Source organism: Haplochromis burtoni, unplaced genomic scaffold, assembly GCF_018398535.1.
Source record: "Haplochromis burtoni strain Fernald_Lab_line unplaced genomic scaffold, NCSU_Asbu1 Contig_26, whole genome shotgun sequence".
In the NCBI taxonomy this organism is placed as follows: domain Eukaryota; kingdom Metazoa; phylum Chordata; class Actinopteri; order Cichliformes; family Cichlidae; genus Haplochromis; species Haplochromis burtoni.
The window spans coordinates 3,536,537-3,554,985 of NW_024582387.1; the positions used below are offsets into that span (position 1 = coordinate 3,536,537).

General features: G+C 38.6%; 2 protein-coding genes across 2 annotated transcripts in view; both read right to left on the reverse strand.

The window, feature by feature from the left end:
* tead3b (TEA domain family member 3 b) overlaps positions 1-7,378 on the reverse strand; it is a gene marked incomplete in the record, with an annotated part of 43,063 nt that extends 35,685 nt beyond the window's left edge. The window contains 2 exon segments of the mRNA XM_042219027.1: positions 6,702-6,847; positions 7,196-7,378.
* Positions 7,379-9,919: 2,541 nt separating this feature from the next.
* Positions 9,920-18,449, reverse strand: part of LOC102297059 (tubby-related protein 1) — a gene marked incomplete in the record, with an annotated part of 11,712 nt that continues 3,182 nt past the window's right edge. Inside the window, 11 exon segments of the mRNA XM_005917973.3 lie at positions 9,920-10,960; positions 12,004-12,175; positions 13,804-13,902; positions 13,996-14,104; positions 14,208-14,320; positions 14,495-14,659; positions 14,779-14,861; positions 14,935-15,069; positions 15,211-15,330; positions 17,766-17,894; positions 18,028-18,111. Of these exon segments, the coding sequence (XP_005918035.2) occupies positions 10,827-10,960; positions 12,004-12,175; positions 13,804-13,902; positions 13,996-14,104; positions 14,208-14,320; positions 14,495-14,659; positions 14,779-14,861; positions 14,935-15,069; positions 15,211-15,330; positions 17,766-17,894; positions 18,028-18,111 (1,343 nt within the window).

An 18,449-nucleotide genomic window follows, 5' to 3' on the forward strand; every position in this document is an offset into this window, starting at 1 on the left:
GTAAAAACGAAATAGGTGTCTTGGCATTCAGCAGTTGGTAGGATAACATTTAGTCAAACAGAAAAGGCAGAGCTGACACATTTTTATTTGTTGTCTGTTATTCCTCAAATTTATCTTCCACTGAACATGATATCATCTTGGGTCTCTCAAATGGACCAACCAGATGGGTTTCTACTTACGCAGCGGAATTCCAAGACTACAGTGAGGCAAGACCTTGAGTCAAACTTTCTCTGTCATGTCTGATTTTTATGGCCTGACGGCAACATCTCCTCTCGAGTCCAGCGGTGGGAAAAGAACATCTGTCGAACCTCGAAGACGTTTAAGACCAGACAGGATGGATCATAGTAATACATTTTAGCAGAGACTAAACATCCCACCGTGAGAGCCATGTGAGCCCACTGAGCTAGGACAGCAGTGTAAGTACCAGAAGGGCACAGTATGTGTCCAATAGCTTACAAGTGCAAAGTTAAGCTTTAAGCTTCTGCTGTATAGCAATAAGGGAAACTATTATTTCAACGCCCAGGTTACACGTGTCACAGAAAGGCCTCCCAAAAAACAAAACCACAACTTAAAAAAAATAAAGCCAACAGCTTCAGTTCTTCTAACGGCCACTTGAGGCTGGCTCCTAAAGATCATCAGACTCCATAGACCCCTATGCTAACATTCAGTCATGGAAATTACTTGTTTATAGCCATATACAAAAAAATATTTTGGTCTGACTAGCCAACCCTTCTTCACAGCAGTACAGGAGCCAAATCTTTCTTCTTCTTCTTTGTTTTCTGCTAAAGTTAGGGATGTGACAGAGGGCTATACGCATCTTTTCTAAACAGTCTACAGCATTGTGGGTCAGCCTAAGAGTCCTGGGCCCACCGACTTCAACAATGGACCCATCCTGACAGCCCATGATAAGTATTTTACTAGGTTTTATTTTCTATTTTCAAAATAATCATTTCAATAAAAATGAAACTAAATGCCCTCCCGACCAATTACAAGTGCCCATTTCACAATGACAGTACTTGTTAAATCCGAGGGAGCATGTCATGGTTTAGCAGAGCAGGAAGAAATTTTCCCTCAACTTTCTGCTGTCGATGTGACGAGCATAATGTTTGACTCCATTTGAATCCGTTTTGGTTCCACTGAACTTCTCTGTTTATGAGTTATTTGCACACTCCGTGAAAAAAAAAAATTGTCATGAGAACTGTTGACAAATTCATCACTTTTAATTAATACATTTGTTTTTCTTGCAGTTTTTGGCTGTGTAAAACGCCAGTAACAAGGTTTAGATGGAGAATGAAGTCAATGCAGCAAGTACATTTTCTGTTGAAAATTGAAAAAAAAAATGTTATAAAATAAATTCTTAATTTCTTTACTGCTTTTTTTTAAGCAATAAAGACCAGACAGGATGGATCATAGTAATACACTAGAAGCTTTAATAATAAAACCATCAACTACTCTGGTTACTCCTACTCTGAATTTAAGGTAGAAAACACAATCTTGTAAATAAAAATTTTAAAAACACCTGAAGTAAATATAACATGAATTCTGTGATCTCTAATACGTTGGTACAGAAATCATCCTTTTTTTTTTGCCATTGTGATATTTAAGCCTTTAACAGCAACTATTAAAAAGTTGAACCTGGTCCACAGGACTGAAACAGTAGAAGACACATTGGAGCCAAGGTTATAAACAAGATATCTGACACAGCCATTAGATATATTTGCAATATATCTTTACAGGTGTTTTCCTTTTATTTTTTAAACAAAAAATTCTACATGCCTTATCAAAATGATGGTGTATGTAATGCAACACGCGTATTTGCTTTAGGATTTTGTTTCAGTGTGTCAGCCATAATTTTTTATAGAATGAAGTTATTTATAAACCTCACTAGCTGAATACCAGGATGCAAAAACCTATTTTGGCTGTAATGTTAGTACATCTGATTCATTTGGCCACTTGGGGTAGTGCATATCGTTTGTATTATTATTGTTTTTTTTTCGGATAAAGCACAAACAAAGCACCATGAAAGGATCAGCTTCCTTCATCTGTTCACATCTCTGTACACCCCATGACTCAGTTCTACTGACTCATGTCCCAAAGCAGATTGTTAACAGATTTCCTTCAAATCTGTCTCTTCCACTGTTGATCCATCAAGCCTGTTGTGTTTGCATGTCTCTCTGTCATTGCTCACAGTCGGATTGTATATTCTTCCATCTGTACACTACAAGATTTGTTCCTGTCGTTATAAATGAAGTCTTTGTTTAGTTGCTGTAAGAGTTGGGACACTTGTTGGCAAAGAACAGGCCCCTACTGGCAGACATAAGCCCCCCCGCTTAGCTGGGAGTAAAACACACCTCCACTGAACTTAAAGTCTCGTGTATACACAGTTACAAATCACAGACCCAAACTCCTCCACATTAGAGAAGCACACATCTTGTTAAGGTTGAAGGGTGCTCACAGCTGTAGGGTCAGTGCTCTCGTTCAAAGTGAGACCCCCACCACACACACCAACAGTCTCACAAACACACACACACACATTTAACAGGGGAAACAACAGGTCTTGGCGGCAGAAGGAGCAGCTGCTCTCTAAGGTCAGATTACAGATAAAGAAAACATTTTAGGTTCCGGGCCAGGAAAGCTGCTCTCTGACAAGAGCTAGAAACATGGCCTTATTCCTCCTGACACAGAACACACATATGCACATGTTTAACTGCAGCACTGCTCCTTCATTTAGGAGATAAATCTAAGGTGATGAGCTGGCACAAGTGTCAAGCTGTGTGCTCTCTGCGTTTGCTGAAGGCACCACTGCCTTTTTAAGACTCATGAAAGCACGAGCCCATCTTCCAAAAAAAAAAAAGAAAAAAAAAATCAGTCACCACCTTCCCCTCTCCCTTCTGTGTCTGTGTTTGGCCCTAATAAATTCTCTCCAGCTCCTCCAATAACTTCCTCCTACTTCCTATCTGGCAAGGCACTCAGGAAACAATCAGAGCTGAGAGTGAGAGGAGGGCTGGACGGCCAACAGCTCACACGGCAAGAGACAGAAAGAAAGGCAGAGGGAAAAGCTAAGACAAACACATGAACACACACGTACCACATACACACTCTGTCAAGTCAGACATTTGCAGTTTGATACCAGCTGCCTGCCCGAGGAGAAAAATAAGGCTCAGAATAACGTCTTGCACGCAGAAAAGAAAGCGATCTGAGCTGGAAGTGTCTGGCACACATTCCTCGATTATTTACACCATGAAAATGAAGAGAAATGACTATTATTTATTGCTTTCTTTTAATCATTTCACATAGCATGGAAACCGACTAACATGCTGCATGGAGGCAAAAAGAGGTGGCTGGTTTCCTATGAGTCACAGAGTCTAAGGCGGATAAATGAGTATCACACGTCAAGGCACAGCATGAACATAAGGCCCGATTCATTCATTTGTTGTTCTATTTTAACACTGGATGCTGCTGGCTATTTGGTCTACCTTGAACTGTGACACGTTCAGAGATTTAAGCCTAATCCAGCTGAAAAGGGAAAGACTGACACAAAGCAGGGCCAGAAAGCCAGAGAGCTTTTTTTTTTTTTTCTTCTTTACAGCCTGAATCAGCATTTTAATCGGAAATTTTCTGGGGAACGTAGCAGAGAAGCCATTCTAGCCTGAATTGGTCATTTTGTGGTGAGAGGAGCGGTTTAAAGCCATAATCTGTGAAACCTTTAAGACATGCATAACTTTGCAGCAGAATGCACCAGCCAATAATTCATGCAACCGTATAAATCGTGGCACAAGGCATTTAAAAGCAGCCACGGCTGTGATCAGAGCTGTATACGAGCTGTATCACAAGGGGGAAAAAAAACTCCAATCTTACATAAAAAGCACACCCAAAGGTTAAACTTGTTCTTCTGTTGAAGACAAAAGTTTAATCAGCCTAAAAACGACTACACCTGTGATGTTTTATATTAGGAGCAACTAAAATGAACTGTGCTGCAGAGGGAGATCATCCCCCAACCCAAAACACTGAGCACAGGGATTAAAGGAGTTTCACATGAGTGCCCTTGGGTCACTGGAGCTCCAGTGCGACACAGGCCACACACAGCACACACACACACACACACAACCAACACACACACACACACACACCACACACCACACACACACACACCCACGATGTATTTTGTACAATGGTAGCGAGTAGGTTATAGGCAGTCGATAAGTTGTACACACACACACACACACACACACAGACACTTTATGAAGTAGTGCAGGAGTAAGCCTCCTGTTATTTATAATGGAGGCTGGAGAGGAGACAGACATTGTCACAAATAACATTTCTTTCTGAGTACTTCTTCTTTCGAGTAAAGAAATGTGGAACATTGCTAACTCTTGGTTGCCAGAGGAAGAACAACTAAAACCTTTAGCAACTTGGGGACATCTGACACAAAGAGTATTCTGTTCTCAGCCACTCCCCAGCTCCTCCCCTCAGTGGTCTGAAGAGGAGGCCAGAAAGCTTATCTGTTCAAACCTCATGGTTTGGAGGATATGTAAACATGTGCAGTGAATTAATGTGAATAAAATGTTGATAAATTGCATTACTGAGGACTGTCAAAGTGAATTCTATTTTGACACTTTCTTTTTTGGCTCTATGACTCCAACAAGTAGCTCAGTCCAGCCGTTACTAGCTGACAGTGTCAAACTGCATATTGTAATCCAGATCATCATTAATGCCTTTCTGCTGAGAGCTGCAGGCTTTTCTCTTTGTGTCCTCACCGCACAGACATAAGTGGTATTTGTTCAGGTCTGGGTTGACAGAGACAAAAGTGTCCACCATTTGGACGAGAACTTCTGAAACTGGTGCTAAAAAGCGACCAATGTCTGCACAAATGGGCAAAAGCTCATTAGCTGGTCTTCTGTGGGTTTGACACAAACGGGTGAAGCTGCTACTGACAAACGGTCAACAGACCTGCATCCAAAGTAAACTCTCTGCAGCGCAAACACAGGATGCACTTCACCACTGGAATTAGCCCTACACCACAAATAATTTGAAATACCTATAGTAGCTACAGTTTCTGATTAAGCATATTTAAAAAGAAAAATCAAAAACATAAGGGGATTGATTTGTTACCCTAATGAAGAGAACACATGCTCATTAACTCTTCCCTCTAATAAACAGCCCGAAGGAACACAGCTGGGGATGAAAAAAGGAGAGAAAACAGCCACTTTTAGGGGATACTACCACAAGTAATCTAATTGACCTCCGTGACATGGTAAAGCTATAAAACTTTCCCTTAATTTAACTCCTACACAAGTACAAAGTGTAAATGCTGAATCCGCAATTGCTAAGAAATATAAAGTATGTTCAAGGAAAAAAAAAAGACCACATTGTACAGTGGGAGGCCTGATGTATTCAGGCTGCATGAAAACAATGAAAGAGAATCTGACGGAACAGCAGAATGCTTAATCCTCTCCAGATTTACCCATCAGCATCAAAATCTATTATTAGGCATCTTGGCGTGTCTCATTTACCAAGGGCACATTGTTTGGTTGTTCATGTTGGTGTTTCATTTCAGAACATTTCCACATGTAGGTCTTAAGCAGGCCCCAAACTGGAGATCTGGCTTCTCAACCATGACCTAACGTGACAGCAAGAAAAGAGACACCCTATTTGATAGCCGATTATCCTTCTGCTTTAAAAGGCTTTAGAGCGGGCTTAAAGGGCTACACCAAATCAATGTCATACTTTAATTTACAACTGTGTTTATGAAAGACAATGATGTGAAAGAAAAAAAAAGAGAAAGGCTTTCCTTCTGCCTTGAATTTTAGGAAATGCTGCAGAGGAAACAGTAACAGACGTTAACAGGTTATTCTGCTAACAGCGACCAACCTGACAGACCGCATTCTGCCGTTGAGTCAAACGTGTTGACTGTCAGTGATTTAACTGTGCAGTTCATATGACCACGCAAACTTAGGATAAAGGAGGTGCCAACGTTTGGCTCTGTCAAAACGGACACATATTATTTTCGCCTAGGTCTCTACTAACCACACACAGTTGTATAGCAGGTGTAGCCTGAGGTGGCACTCATATAATTATACAATTAGCTCGCTACGTATCCATGCATCTCAAATCCTCACCTATGAATTATGTACTTAGAAGGACTTTGCAGTGTATCATCACATGCCACGTTTGAAAAAGTCAAGAACAAAGAACTACATAGATAGACAGATAGTTAAATAGATAGACAGATAGTTACTTTCTATAACAACTTTTATTCTGTGGTTTACACTGCATAGTCTTGTACACCTCAATATGCATGTACATAAATAAATTTAGATTTAAGGTGTAATTCCAGATGTGACTGGAAAAAAAAGCTTTGGTTTTCTAATCTAAAGCTTTAAATGGTTTGATTCATTGCAAACCATTTAAAAATCATTCATATTAATTTGTGAGTGTTTTGATGAAAAAAAATGCTTGATTTAAATTTAGTCTTAAAAATGTATTAACATACTGCAATGTTGTTCACAGTCTGCCCGGCAAGAGCTAAAGCGAAAGCAGACGTAGCTGAGCTGACACACACACACTTTTATATGAGATAATCTTGGTTTGTTTAGGCGTTATCAAGAAAACTACTCTGTATTTGTAATTCCATGTAGGAAGCATCAACAAGACCTCCAGAATTTATTTAACCTCGCTTCCTAATCAAGAAGCTGTCTTACCTTAGTGATGCAGAGGTCCAAATCACGCTGATGTTGTGTATTCCTCTAAAACGTTTTCGTCCAAATCGTCTCTCTCCGTGCTTGTCTGTAAAACTGTTGGATTCTTCTTGAGGAGCAAGGCTGGAAGAGTTGGATCCAGGTATGAACTGTCCGGGACAGAAAACAAACATGTTTTTCCCATTTCCTTCTGTCAAACGAGAAAACCTTTTTCTTTTCTTTTTTTTTCTTTTAGGTAAAAGTATGTGCCAATGAGCGGGCTACCGGTGGAAATATGATTGCACATAGGCTGTCAAAGATATCCATGCACACTGGGAAAGTCAAACACAATACAGTATCAAACTGCAAATGTTTTCTTCCCTCCCAACGCAGGGAGCTCCGCGGAAAAATGTAAAAAATGACAATGATCTGAAAACTTCACCGAGACAAGCGGCATGAAAAAACTTCCCAGAAAAAAGGCTGTGGACAGAAAGAGGGAACATTTGTGGAAGACTTACCTTTTTATTCTTGCAGTCAGCTTATTCTCCTCAGTGGGGGAAACTGATCAATTCAGTAACTTTGTTATATTTTGGCGCGCTGTTGTTTTCCTTAATATTTCTCAGAGGTTTGACAGTATAAGTGGAATGTTAAGTATGACTTTGGTATGAAATCAACGCACTACACTGGAAAACGAAGGGGGAGGGAAAAAAAAGACTTTCAAGGAGGAGCCATTGGTGCGCGTCAATCAACAAGGTTTTGGAGGGGGGGGTAGTGACTTCACCGCAGGCCCCGCCCACAAAATCCCTGAACGCTGATTGGAAACTCTTGTCCGAAAAACCAGTCTGGCAGTACATACACTCGCAGAAATATGTCAAAGGTAGGAAATATATAAAGGGCATTTACATAAAAGACTCCGTGGCTTTATATAAAAACACTGGAACAGTCTTTAAATGAATCTTTCTAAAACATTATTATTATTATGTTTTATTACTGTAGATAACTTTAAAGAAACATGGAATATTTAATGTTTCAAAACCTTAATGCAATTTTTAAAATTTTCTAAATAATAACATATAGGGTTTAAAATGGAAAATTGTGCAGTTAGTTACATGTGGAAATATTATCCTATCCAAAATATTAGTGATAAAAAGATGAGATAATATGGTATAGTATATAAATATAAACAGAACAGAGAAGATCACAACAAATTACATCACTACTAATCACTACTGAATAAATTGGATTTATATGTTGGAGGTATTTTCACCTGCTGGCTCATCCCCAAGAGGCGACCACAAGCGATGGATATGCATATCTGATTTGGCACAGATTTCACATTGGATGCCCCTTCTGGCACATAAATGATTACCTGGGCTCGTGACCCCCTAAGGCTGGGTTTATGTCTTCTCTCATTCTAAAAGCAGGAATCTTTTGCATGTAAGGCGAATATGTTCACTACTAAATGATGGAGTCACCTTCATGTTGCCTCGGAACTTAATTTTAGTCTTAATTTTACAGTAAGACAGAGAAAAAGAAAATGTTAAGGTCCCCTACACACTCAATAGAAAAATGATGCCATCTCAATGTCACACAGAACAAACAGCACACATTCAATGGTTTACTCTGTGCGTCTGGTTATGTTGATATTTAATTTTCTTCAAATCTAAAGAACAGAAACCTCAGCTTGATGTTTGGTACTTAATAATGGAGAAATACTACAAATATACAAATGATGTATTATGAAAAGCTTTAGTTAGAAATAGATAACAGACTCAGCTTCATTGTCATTCAACCATTTGACATCTTCCTCTTTCTTCTTATAATTTTCTTAGATCTTAGTATATGCAAAAAAAAAAAACCTACTATATTTGAAAAAAGTACTAAAATATTGTCTAACATTATTTAGAATATGTCATCCAGTCTAAGGTTTTGATTATTCTCAACAGTTTAAATGCAAATCCTTCTCTTAGACAACTTTCATGTGAGGAACACAGTTTTCTTTTCCCCCCTAGAATTTTGTTACTTTAATTTTCCCCTAACAGATGTTGACATTAATGCAGCCAAACCTGCATAACTCACAGAGAGTAATTTAAAGCTCCCATAAATGAGAATGAGAATCAGAAGGAGCATTACTACTGCTTAAATGTTATTGACAGAGAGACACAAAGACACACACACAGAGACCTTTACTAGTAATGGAATATTTTATATTATATTAATATTATATTATATAGTATTTTCTTGGCATTTATTGTATAATTACCTCAAGTATATAGCCAATTAGTGAGTGTAATCTGTAACAGTCTTTGTTGTAGTTTTACTTTCACATTTTAGTCTAACTATACAAATAATAATACATTTGTCATGCAATTATACAAATATACGCTGTAAATGCTCATATTACACTAAATTCCCATAGAAACTATGAATATTGCTCTCCCTCGTATTATCGCTTATTTACTGGAAAGAGGGTTTAACTAGTAACCATGTGTGTATCACTGTAAATCTTATAAGCTTACACTCACACCTTTCCATCCAGCAACAGCTCCTTCTGTTGGTCAATAACATGGTTGCAACATTTTTAGATTATGAACGTTTATACACCACACACATATAAGACAGTAGTGTACAGTCATTTTCACACATTGTGTCTAAGAGTACAAATGTATCAGCATGACTACAATAATGTTGGCAGTTGTTTAACTATTGCTCACATTACAGAAAAAAACAATGGGGTAGGAAGAACTCACCTTACAGCATCTCTCCAGAGGAGCTGCCAGGCTTCATTTAATTTGCGAGTCTGGACAACTGCCTGAGCAGGTTCAGGCAGAATACACACCTCTCACTTACTCTGGAGGCCCTCGGTTCAAACAGGTTTTTCCATGCTGAGTGAAGCTCCTCTCAACATGCAGGCAACTGAAGAAAATCGTGGGTGTTTGTAAAACTGGAAACTGGAATGTGACTAAATATCTGCCAAGCGCTCTCTCGCATGAGAAAATAGAACTATAAAACATATTTTATAAATATCTCTTCTAACAGATTTTTATTTTTTTTTTAAACACCCATTAAAACACCATTTGTAGGGTTGGAAGAAGGATTGGGGTAACCTGCATGTCTTGTAATTCTGTGGGGGTACTGAGTGGTACTGACCATCTGCAAACAGTCAGTAGCACTCTAAATTTACTATGTTACTGTGAATCAGGGCGACAAGAAAAGATAAAAAAATGACAACCACAAAAACATGACAAAAACATACATTTATACAAGCTGACTTCAAAGCGATTTAGTTAACAAGGAAATTTAATTCATTTGAATTATTCCCATAAGCCTGCAGCGAAGGCAATGTTTATGAATATAAAGAAATTAAAAAAGACAACATACAAAAACCTACAGGAGTTCACATTAGAGCCAGTTATCTAGAAACATATATATTTGTAGAAACGTAACGTACATGCCTAGAAAAAAGATTTTCACACCTATGTGTATATTAACATATACAGATACACAAAACGGTTTCACAGTCACTAAATAAAATTGAATAAACTTAAAATAAAAGTGTGTCTTTTGTGCAGATGATTACTGTCACAAAGTATAATTTTCATTTTGCCCTAAAGAGAAATATTTTTATTGTAATTTGGTGTTTCTGCGGTCACATTTGACACAAAAAATTGGCGCTATACAGCAACACAATACGTCAAAGCACAACAAAGCAAAAAAATAAATTCACGGTTTAACATCCTTTAATGATGTTAGTAGTCTTCAAACACCTTCATAAATGAGGTGTACAATTATCTCCCTGAAACATAACTCTCCAGTCACTGGACTCCCAATGGTGTGTCTTTCTGTAGTTCCCAGAAGTTCAGATGATTGCAGTGAAATACTGAGAATGAAAAACAGAGGATTCTTCTGCACCATGTCATGCAAGATCAGACGATAACATGACAACAATTTTGTGTCTTACACCTGGGGGCACTCACACGGATAACAGCAGCACAACAGCAGGTATTGTCACATTTGAGGAACCATTGCTGTTATCGACACCTATCACAGGAAGTGTAGGCGAGTCCAAAGACGCTGGGTTGATCTGATGTGAATGTGGGTTTGTTGCATGCTGGTTTAAGTGTGAGTCCACAACTGAAGACTTGTGTGTCATTCACAAGCGATTTTGCCATCAAAGCTGGAAAGTGCGATGGCAAAGGCCTGCACAGCGCAAAGCGGGTAGTTGTAATCCAGTGTGAAAATGTCATCAGCGATTCGTCCAAACTGCATCACAATGTAGTCCACTGGAAAAAGCAAAAGAATTCATTAATGGAGCAATTATCTTAATAAATAAATAGGTAGTGTTTCGGTAGGTAGGTACGTAAGTAGGCAGGCAGGGAGTTAATAAGATGGATCATGGCAATGTACGTACTTAGAAGTAATAAAATATTCAAGCTGAATCCCCATATTCGTTTATTCTGCATAAACTGCTTGGTCAGTCTAAAGACTGTAAAGCAAGTTCAGCATATAAACTTCAAAATTGACTTGGGATTTTAAAACAAACAAACAAACAAACAAACAAAACATTTGGCATAAATAAGAAATTTCAAATATGAAAAACTGCAGTTCTAAATTTCAGAAGAAATCTTTTTTTAAAAATTGTATCTAAGGGTTGTACAGGCAGAAGTAAAATAATCACTGACCAATGTCTGTCTTATGAGACATAATTTAACTGGCCACTTTATTAGGTACAGTTTGCTAGTACCAGGTTAGGCCTGCTGTTGGCTTAAAAACTGCCTAATTCCTTGTGGGGCAGCACAGCAATGCAGTGGTTAACAATATTGCCCCCAGTGCACACCTTAACATGTTCTCGCCATGCGTGCATGGGTTCAATTCAATTCCTCCAGCACCTTCCCACAGTCCAAACACATGCATGGGGTTAGGTTAACTACGATTTTATTAGAGAGATTTTATTTCATATTGACATAACATAATGCAGCCGGCTGCACATCCATGATGCAAATCTCATGTTCCACCACATCCCGAAGGTGCTCTGGTGGATTGAGATCTGGGGACTGTGCAGGCAATTTCAGTACACTGAACTCACTGTATTCTTCAAGGAATAATTTCTCAGATGATTTGAACTTTGTGGCATGGCACATTATTCTGCTGGTTGCAGGATATACTGTGGTTATTGGGAGATGGACATTGTCAGCAGTAATACGTAGATACTCATTTAGGTTGTGTAGATCTTTGTGTTGTTTTATGCATTGCCAGTAAACTGCTTTTCATTTCTTTGCCCAACTATTTAACATATAGTAGTTGTGGACAAGCAAAAGCCACTCACGATCTTTGTTGTGGACGATCTGGAAGTTCTTGATGGAGGCTTGGGTGACCCTGCCATTGAAGTTTAGCACATGAGATGCCGTCTCTTCGTTCCACACAGGCGTCTTGTTGTGAAGCTCGATCAGATTTTCCATCCTTCTGTTTTGGAATCTTATCAGCAAGCCATCACATTCCTGCAAAGAATTAACAAAACATAAGTGGTAAACGTCAACATCAAATAGTTCATTCCCACTGGCCTTGTGTTGCTCTTAATGCTATAGACAAGGCTTAACAAGTCATTTGTGAATATTCAAAATTATTGTTTTTGCTTGAAAGCAGAAAAATAGTAAAGCACATTATTATTCTAATGATTAAGATGACAAATTACAGTTATTTATCTGCATTCTTTAGAAACAAAACTAATCTTAGTTGTTGGGTGTTACGCTTGACTGCACAAGAGTGCAGAGTTAGAACACGTAGTAAGCTCTCTCTGTCTCATTCCTCTTCTCTCCGCAGCACACCTCCACCTCTCCAAACTCTCTTCTATCTGCTCCCTCACTACAAATCACAATGGCCTCTGTAAATATCATAGTCCACAGACACCTTGAATCCATCTGCACTACCCTCACATAATTCTCTACCACTTCTGCCTTCCTCATGCAATGTCACAGTTCTTCTCTTGTAGTGGTGCAACGGATCCAAAATCTCACGGTTCGGATCGGATCACGGTTTTAAGTCACAGATCGGATCAATTTTTGGATCAGCAAAAAAAGAAAAAAAAGACAAAATTGTTTGCTTGTTAAAAACATTCAGCTCAAGACTCATTCCACGAAATTATATAAAAACAAATTAAGGTGCAGTATAGGGCAGTACAGGGCTTTCCGTTGACCTGGAGGTCCACCCATTTGTAGTTGGGCAACAGAAGATGCCTGGGACAGTTCAGCCATAACTTTAAACTTGTCCTGCTCATACATGCCTTGGTACAATCTTGTCACTGAAGTTGACGCGCAACGAGATATCATAGCGTGGCTCAAGCACGTTCATCATAGTTTAAACCCCTTGTTTTGCACAAGGGAATACGGCCTCCCGTCTGCAGCTAAACACCCCAGTAGCTTTTGTAATAGCTTTAGCCCGATCGGACTGGGCAGCAAAGGGCTGCTCCACTTGGACCACCAGCGCTGGCCATAACTATCACTTGACAGACTGACCACGTGCACCATACACATACTTTTTTCCTTCTTTTTTGAATCTTCGGATCACGTGCGTCCCGAACCGTGGAGTGCGATCGGTTCGGATTACGGATCAACCGTGATCCGTTGCACCACTATTCTCTTGGCAACTTATCATATCTAGATCAACAAAAACACAGTAAAACTCCTGGACTTCACTTCACGATCAACACTCTCAAAGCAAATATTGCATCTGTTGTGCTCTTTCATAATATAAAACCATATTTGCTGCTCAGTTATTATCAACTCCCTACTTAATCTAGCTTGAACAACTCTTTCCCATATCCTCGTGGTATGGTTCATCAGCTTTATTCCTTCTGTACTTACTGCAGCTTTGCACATCACCATAACTCTTAAAAATCAGTACCAGTACATTTCTCCATTCCTCAGGCCTCCACTTACTCTCCAGGATTGTGTGACTTAAGATTGTGTGACTATAATATCAGATTTAAGCAAGGAGTGAATTTACTTTTCATTTCAAAAACAAAACAAAAACTATGACTAGTCAATTCATATTGAATTTTCATATAGGCCTTTATCTTTTGCCCTCATTGAACTGGTGTTTTATATGATTGCATTTACAATGAATTTACATTTCTTGGTCGGAGGGGTACTCGCTCGTTGTCTTTGCTCATTCCTGGAATGATGACAGTCATCCTTCTGGGTCCTTTTATTCCCAAGACATTGGTTTCCTGTTGTCAGAAATAACCAAAACAAAATCAAATACAGTTCTTATTATTCATACAATATACTGTAGTTAAACGTTCTGCAGTAAAATGACTTACGTAGATGATGCCTGCTAACTCTTGCCGAGCATTAGACATGTCTGGAAGAGCTTTTTCTGGATTCACAGCGTTGTCAAACACAGTGAACTTAGTCCCCATTAAATTTGACCTGGGCAATGTATAAAACACATTCAGTTAAAATGCACCTAATTAATACTTTATATGTGACAGTTTGTTTACCCGCTTTGCAATTTAAACAAAAATCCTTTTACCTCAGCTTTCCCACAAAATTCTCGCCTCCTCTTGATAAATCTGTGGCATCGATGGAGATGAGGTAATTTGAAGTTGTACTTTTCTTTCTCTTCCGTCCAGCCAGTAGAAACGTCTACAAAGAAAGAAAGAAAAAAAGGGGGGGGGGGACAAGACACCGACAAATGACAACTGTCCATGATAACAGTAATCAAAATTAATAAATGAAAGGAGAACTACTGAACGTGCTGTTGTACTGTGTTTACAATTTTGGTCTGCATTTTGCAACTTTTTAAAACATGATACTGACCTTTTTTTCATTGTCTAGATGAAGGTAATACAAAGGGTAGAGGCTCTTATCCATCCCTCTCTGATCCCGAGTCACTCTGCATTTCACAGTCACACCCTGCGGAGCTGGCTCCATTACAAACTTCTCCAAGTTGTCAAATTCAATTTCAGGTGAGGGAGAGCGCTCCTGATAAAGAAGAATAGATAAGAACATTTTAAAACATGGTCCACTCTGAGTGAAAGTTAAAGTGTAATATGACATTAAGTGACTAAAATGTTGTGGTTGATTTGTTTGAAGTCAGATACTTTTTTCTTCTTCCCTTTGCCCTTCTTCTTCTTTGTTTTTTCTTCTTTTTCTGATTCAGAATCATTGCTTTCGTCTGCCTTTGCTGAAAAAAACAACAGAGCTGTTATACGCGCGTCTGTGAATACAACAGAGGAAAGCTTTAGTAATAAACTTGCCTTTTTTCTTTGTCTTCTTGTCTTTGTCCTTATCTGCTGATGTTTGAAACATCGATGCAGAGCCGGAGTTGGATTTTTTCTTTGATCTGGTTGACTTTGTTTCTTCTTCACTGTCATCACTTTCCGATTTGGCCGCTGTTCAGTAAACAAGTGTAAAGTGTCTCAATTTTTGTCATTTTAACATCAAGCATCAAGATGGATGCTATGCGGCAAAGCATTTGGTAAAGTAAACAAAGACAGAGTTTTACAGTTCGTCAGTTTAAAAAATGCAATCACCTTTCTTTTTGCTTTTTGAGTTTTTGTCTTCATTTATCTGGAACATTGAAGCTGGTTCCTTCTTCTTGTCTTTTTCCTTTGACTTGGATTTTTTTTCTTTTCCATCAGAATCTTTGTCATCTAAGGAAAAAAAGTATATAGTTTAATAGAAATGTTGTCTATTCTTAAATGTGATAGCCTGAAGAATTGGAAGCACACACTGAGAAATGGAACAAAATGTAAATTCACTTGTAGAGTATAGAGAGTAATCTTAGTGAACACTGTGGTGTGAGTTCCAAAAAATGCAAACTGTTATCAGTTAAGTCAACAAAGATTTATGTGTGAAACAGATGTGTAGCAACAGAACTAACTTGGAGCATGCCATCTTGACCCAGATTCGGACAGCATGCGAATGTGAGAGTGACTAGGGCTCAGCTTGGATCCACCCGAATTTAGATGTTAAGTTTCCATTATAGTAGTACCTTTTATTAATTTTCAGAGTTAAGGAAAAGCTGATGAAGCAAACTGGGACGCAGACGACATATTTTAGCCCTCAGTTTGTTTACCTTTATAGGATTCAAGCTGCTAAAACAAGGAGTGTATAACTGGGAGGACATCAAAGTGAAGTGAAGGATTTGAACAAATTCCTTGCGCAAATCTGTGGAGCAAATTCTCAGAACCTCGATTACACTCGTAACACTCTCAGTGCTTCCTCTTAAAACGTTTTCCACAATGACGAATTTGTCCCAACATGCCCTCCCGTTTAGACTTACTCCCGTTTAGACTGCTAAAAGTTGTTAGTCCTCCCTGAATGTTTTTGGCAGTGTTGAACTTTGGGGATTAAAAAAACATAGTTAAACATCCGTGGTATGCACAGCTACACTGGTAAAAACCTTTCTAACTCCCTGCCAAGTAAATTACAGAGTAACATTAGCATTCACTTAAGAGTTAAGCTTACAGTTACCAAATATTTACTGTATCTTGAGGATAATGTCTGGCTGTTTTTTTTTTCTTTTTAAATTTCCACTATTTTCACAAGTTCACTGTTCCTGTTGTTTGTGACTGAGCAAGAGTGCACAGTGAGTTTTAGAGCTGTCAAGGAAAGCTGACAACAGGACAACCAGAACAAAACTATTAAAGCTGCAAGCAGAAAAAACAAAATGAGGTGAAAGGTGACAAAATGCTTTGGAGAGCATTTTGAGATTGATCACATAACTAATTGTGTGGCCAATCTTCTATTATAAATACTGTATCTCATGCAGAGATTTGAGCCAATAGTTCATTTCTGCAATCAAAGAATGAGTCCTGCTAAAACCAGCTCACTGCAAAATTCTTGACAAACAGGTGAGTTAGAGCGCTTTGGGAATAATTATAGCAACATCATTTCCAAATATCTTATGCTCAGATTCACTGGGCAAATAAATGAAGGGAACAGAAGCAAAGACTGGTGGGAGAAGGTTATAAGCGCCCTGAGTAAAGTATTCATGTTTACACCTTAACATGTTCACAGTGTCAGCCTGCAGTGTCAGTTCTAAAATAACGGAGGAAGCCTACAAGAACAAAAACCTCACATTCTACCATACAACACCAACTATCAGCTCCAACGTAATCTTGTGATCCCTTCCCAGATGTTTCAAGCCCCACTTACACCTTGCCTCAAGAAACCACAAAAGCTCTCATGATGATGGGGTGAGACAATGTGGTGCAAGGTTTCACACCTTGACCCCGATGATGGCAATGACCCACGCCTTTTTTCACATCTTGGCTCACATCATGATGACTCACATGATTAACAGTGGGTCAGTCACCATTAGGATCACCTCCAAGAGGACAGCCATCACTGGGGGTTAAATACCTGGGAGTTTTTTGAGAACTGAAGCGTCTTGAAGAACTAAAACATCGCAATGAACTGAAAAGATGTCAAGCTGCCTTCTGTTCAAGCACTCAATACTATAGCAACAAGTGCAATTTTATATGGTGATGCCACAACATAAAACCACAAGAATGTCAAACTTAAGGTTCACTTGGACACATTATCTGGGAATCCACAGTAGATTAAGTAGTTTGTTCAATCTGGATAAAAGTTGTGGACAGACCTACTGAATGACTCACACTGCTAAAGCCATGCTGTTAGCAGGACTAAAAATATCCACATTCTAGCAACACCTGAAAGTGATGATGGGATGGAATAAAGAAAATATCTCTTAGAAAACATGGCTTCACATCAAAAATCCAGTTCTGTTTGGATTATTTCACTGATTCAGTTTTCCGATTAATTATTCTGTTTATTTATTCAGAATTTTTTATTCACTTACTTCAAAAACATGCTGGTGTGTAACATCATGCTGCAATAATTAATTACATTTTCCACAGTTAATTACTTAGAGGAAAACCACTTACTTCATTATTATGTGACAACACAGCCAAGTAAGGAAGTGTTTCCACTAAATGGCTCACACGCCATTACACAATAACATCATCTAATCCTCTTAATTACAATCTGGTCATATAACTTCTGTTTAGAGCACACCATTAACGCCCTTTAGACAACAGCTTTCTTCTCCTCATCGTCATACCTTTAGTTTTAGTTTTCTTCTCTCGGGTGGAACTTGCAGGTGGAGAACTATCCTTGGTTGTTTTTTTCTTAGTTTTCTTTTTCGGAGTATCTTCACCGTCCTCTTCATCGTCATCATCTGAGTCTGAATCTATAGTAATGGAAATCAGTGCACTCATGGCGTATTTTTGTGGGAGTTACTTAAAGTGTCATTGTATAGGAAACACACCCCAGCTTTAACACGTCCCAGTGAAAACTCAATATTACAGTCATTGCTGACTTACCTTTTTTCTTTTTTGGAGCACTTTTTGCTTTCTTTTTAGTCTGTCTTTCCTTTTCTGGTTCCTCTTTGTCTTTTTCTAGCTTCTCTGAAGAATTGGAAGCACACACTGAGAAATGGAACAAAATGTAAATTCACTTGTAGAGTATAGAGAGTAATCTTAGTGAACACTGTGGTGTGAGTTCCAAAAAATGCAAACTGTTATCAGTTAAGTCAACAAAGATTTATGTGTGAAACAGATGTGTAGCAACAGAACTAACTTGGAGCATGCCATCTTGACCCAGATTCGGACAGCATGCGAATGTGAGAGTGACTAGGGCTCAGCTTGGATCCACCCGAATTTAGATGTTAAGTTTCCATTATAGTAGTACCTTTTATTAATTTTCAGAGTTAAGGAAAAGCTGATGAAGCAAACTGGGACGCAGA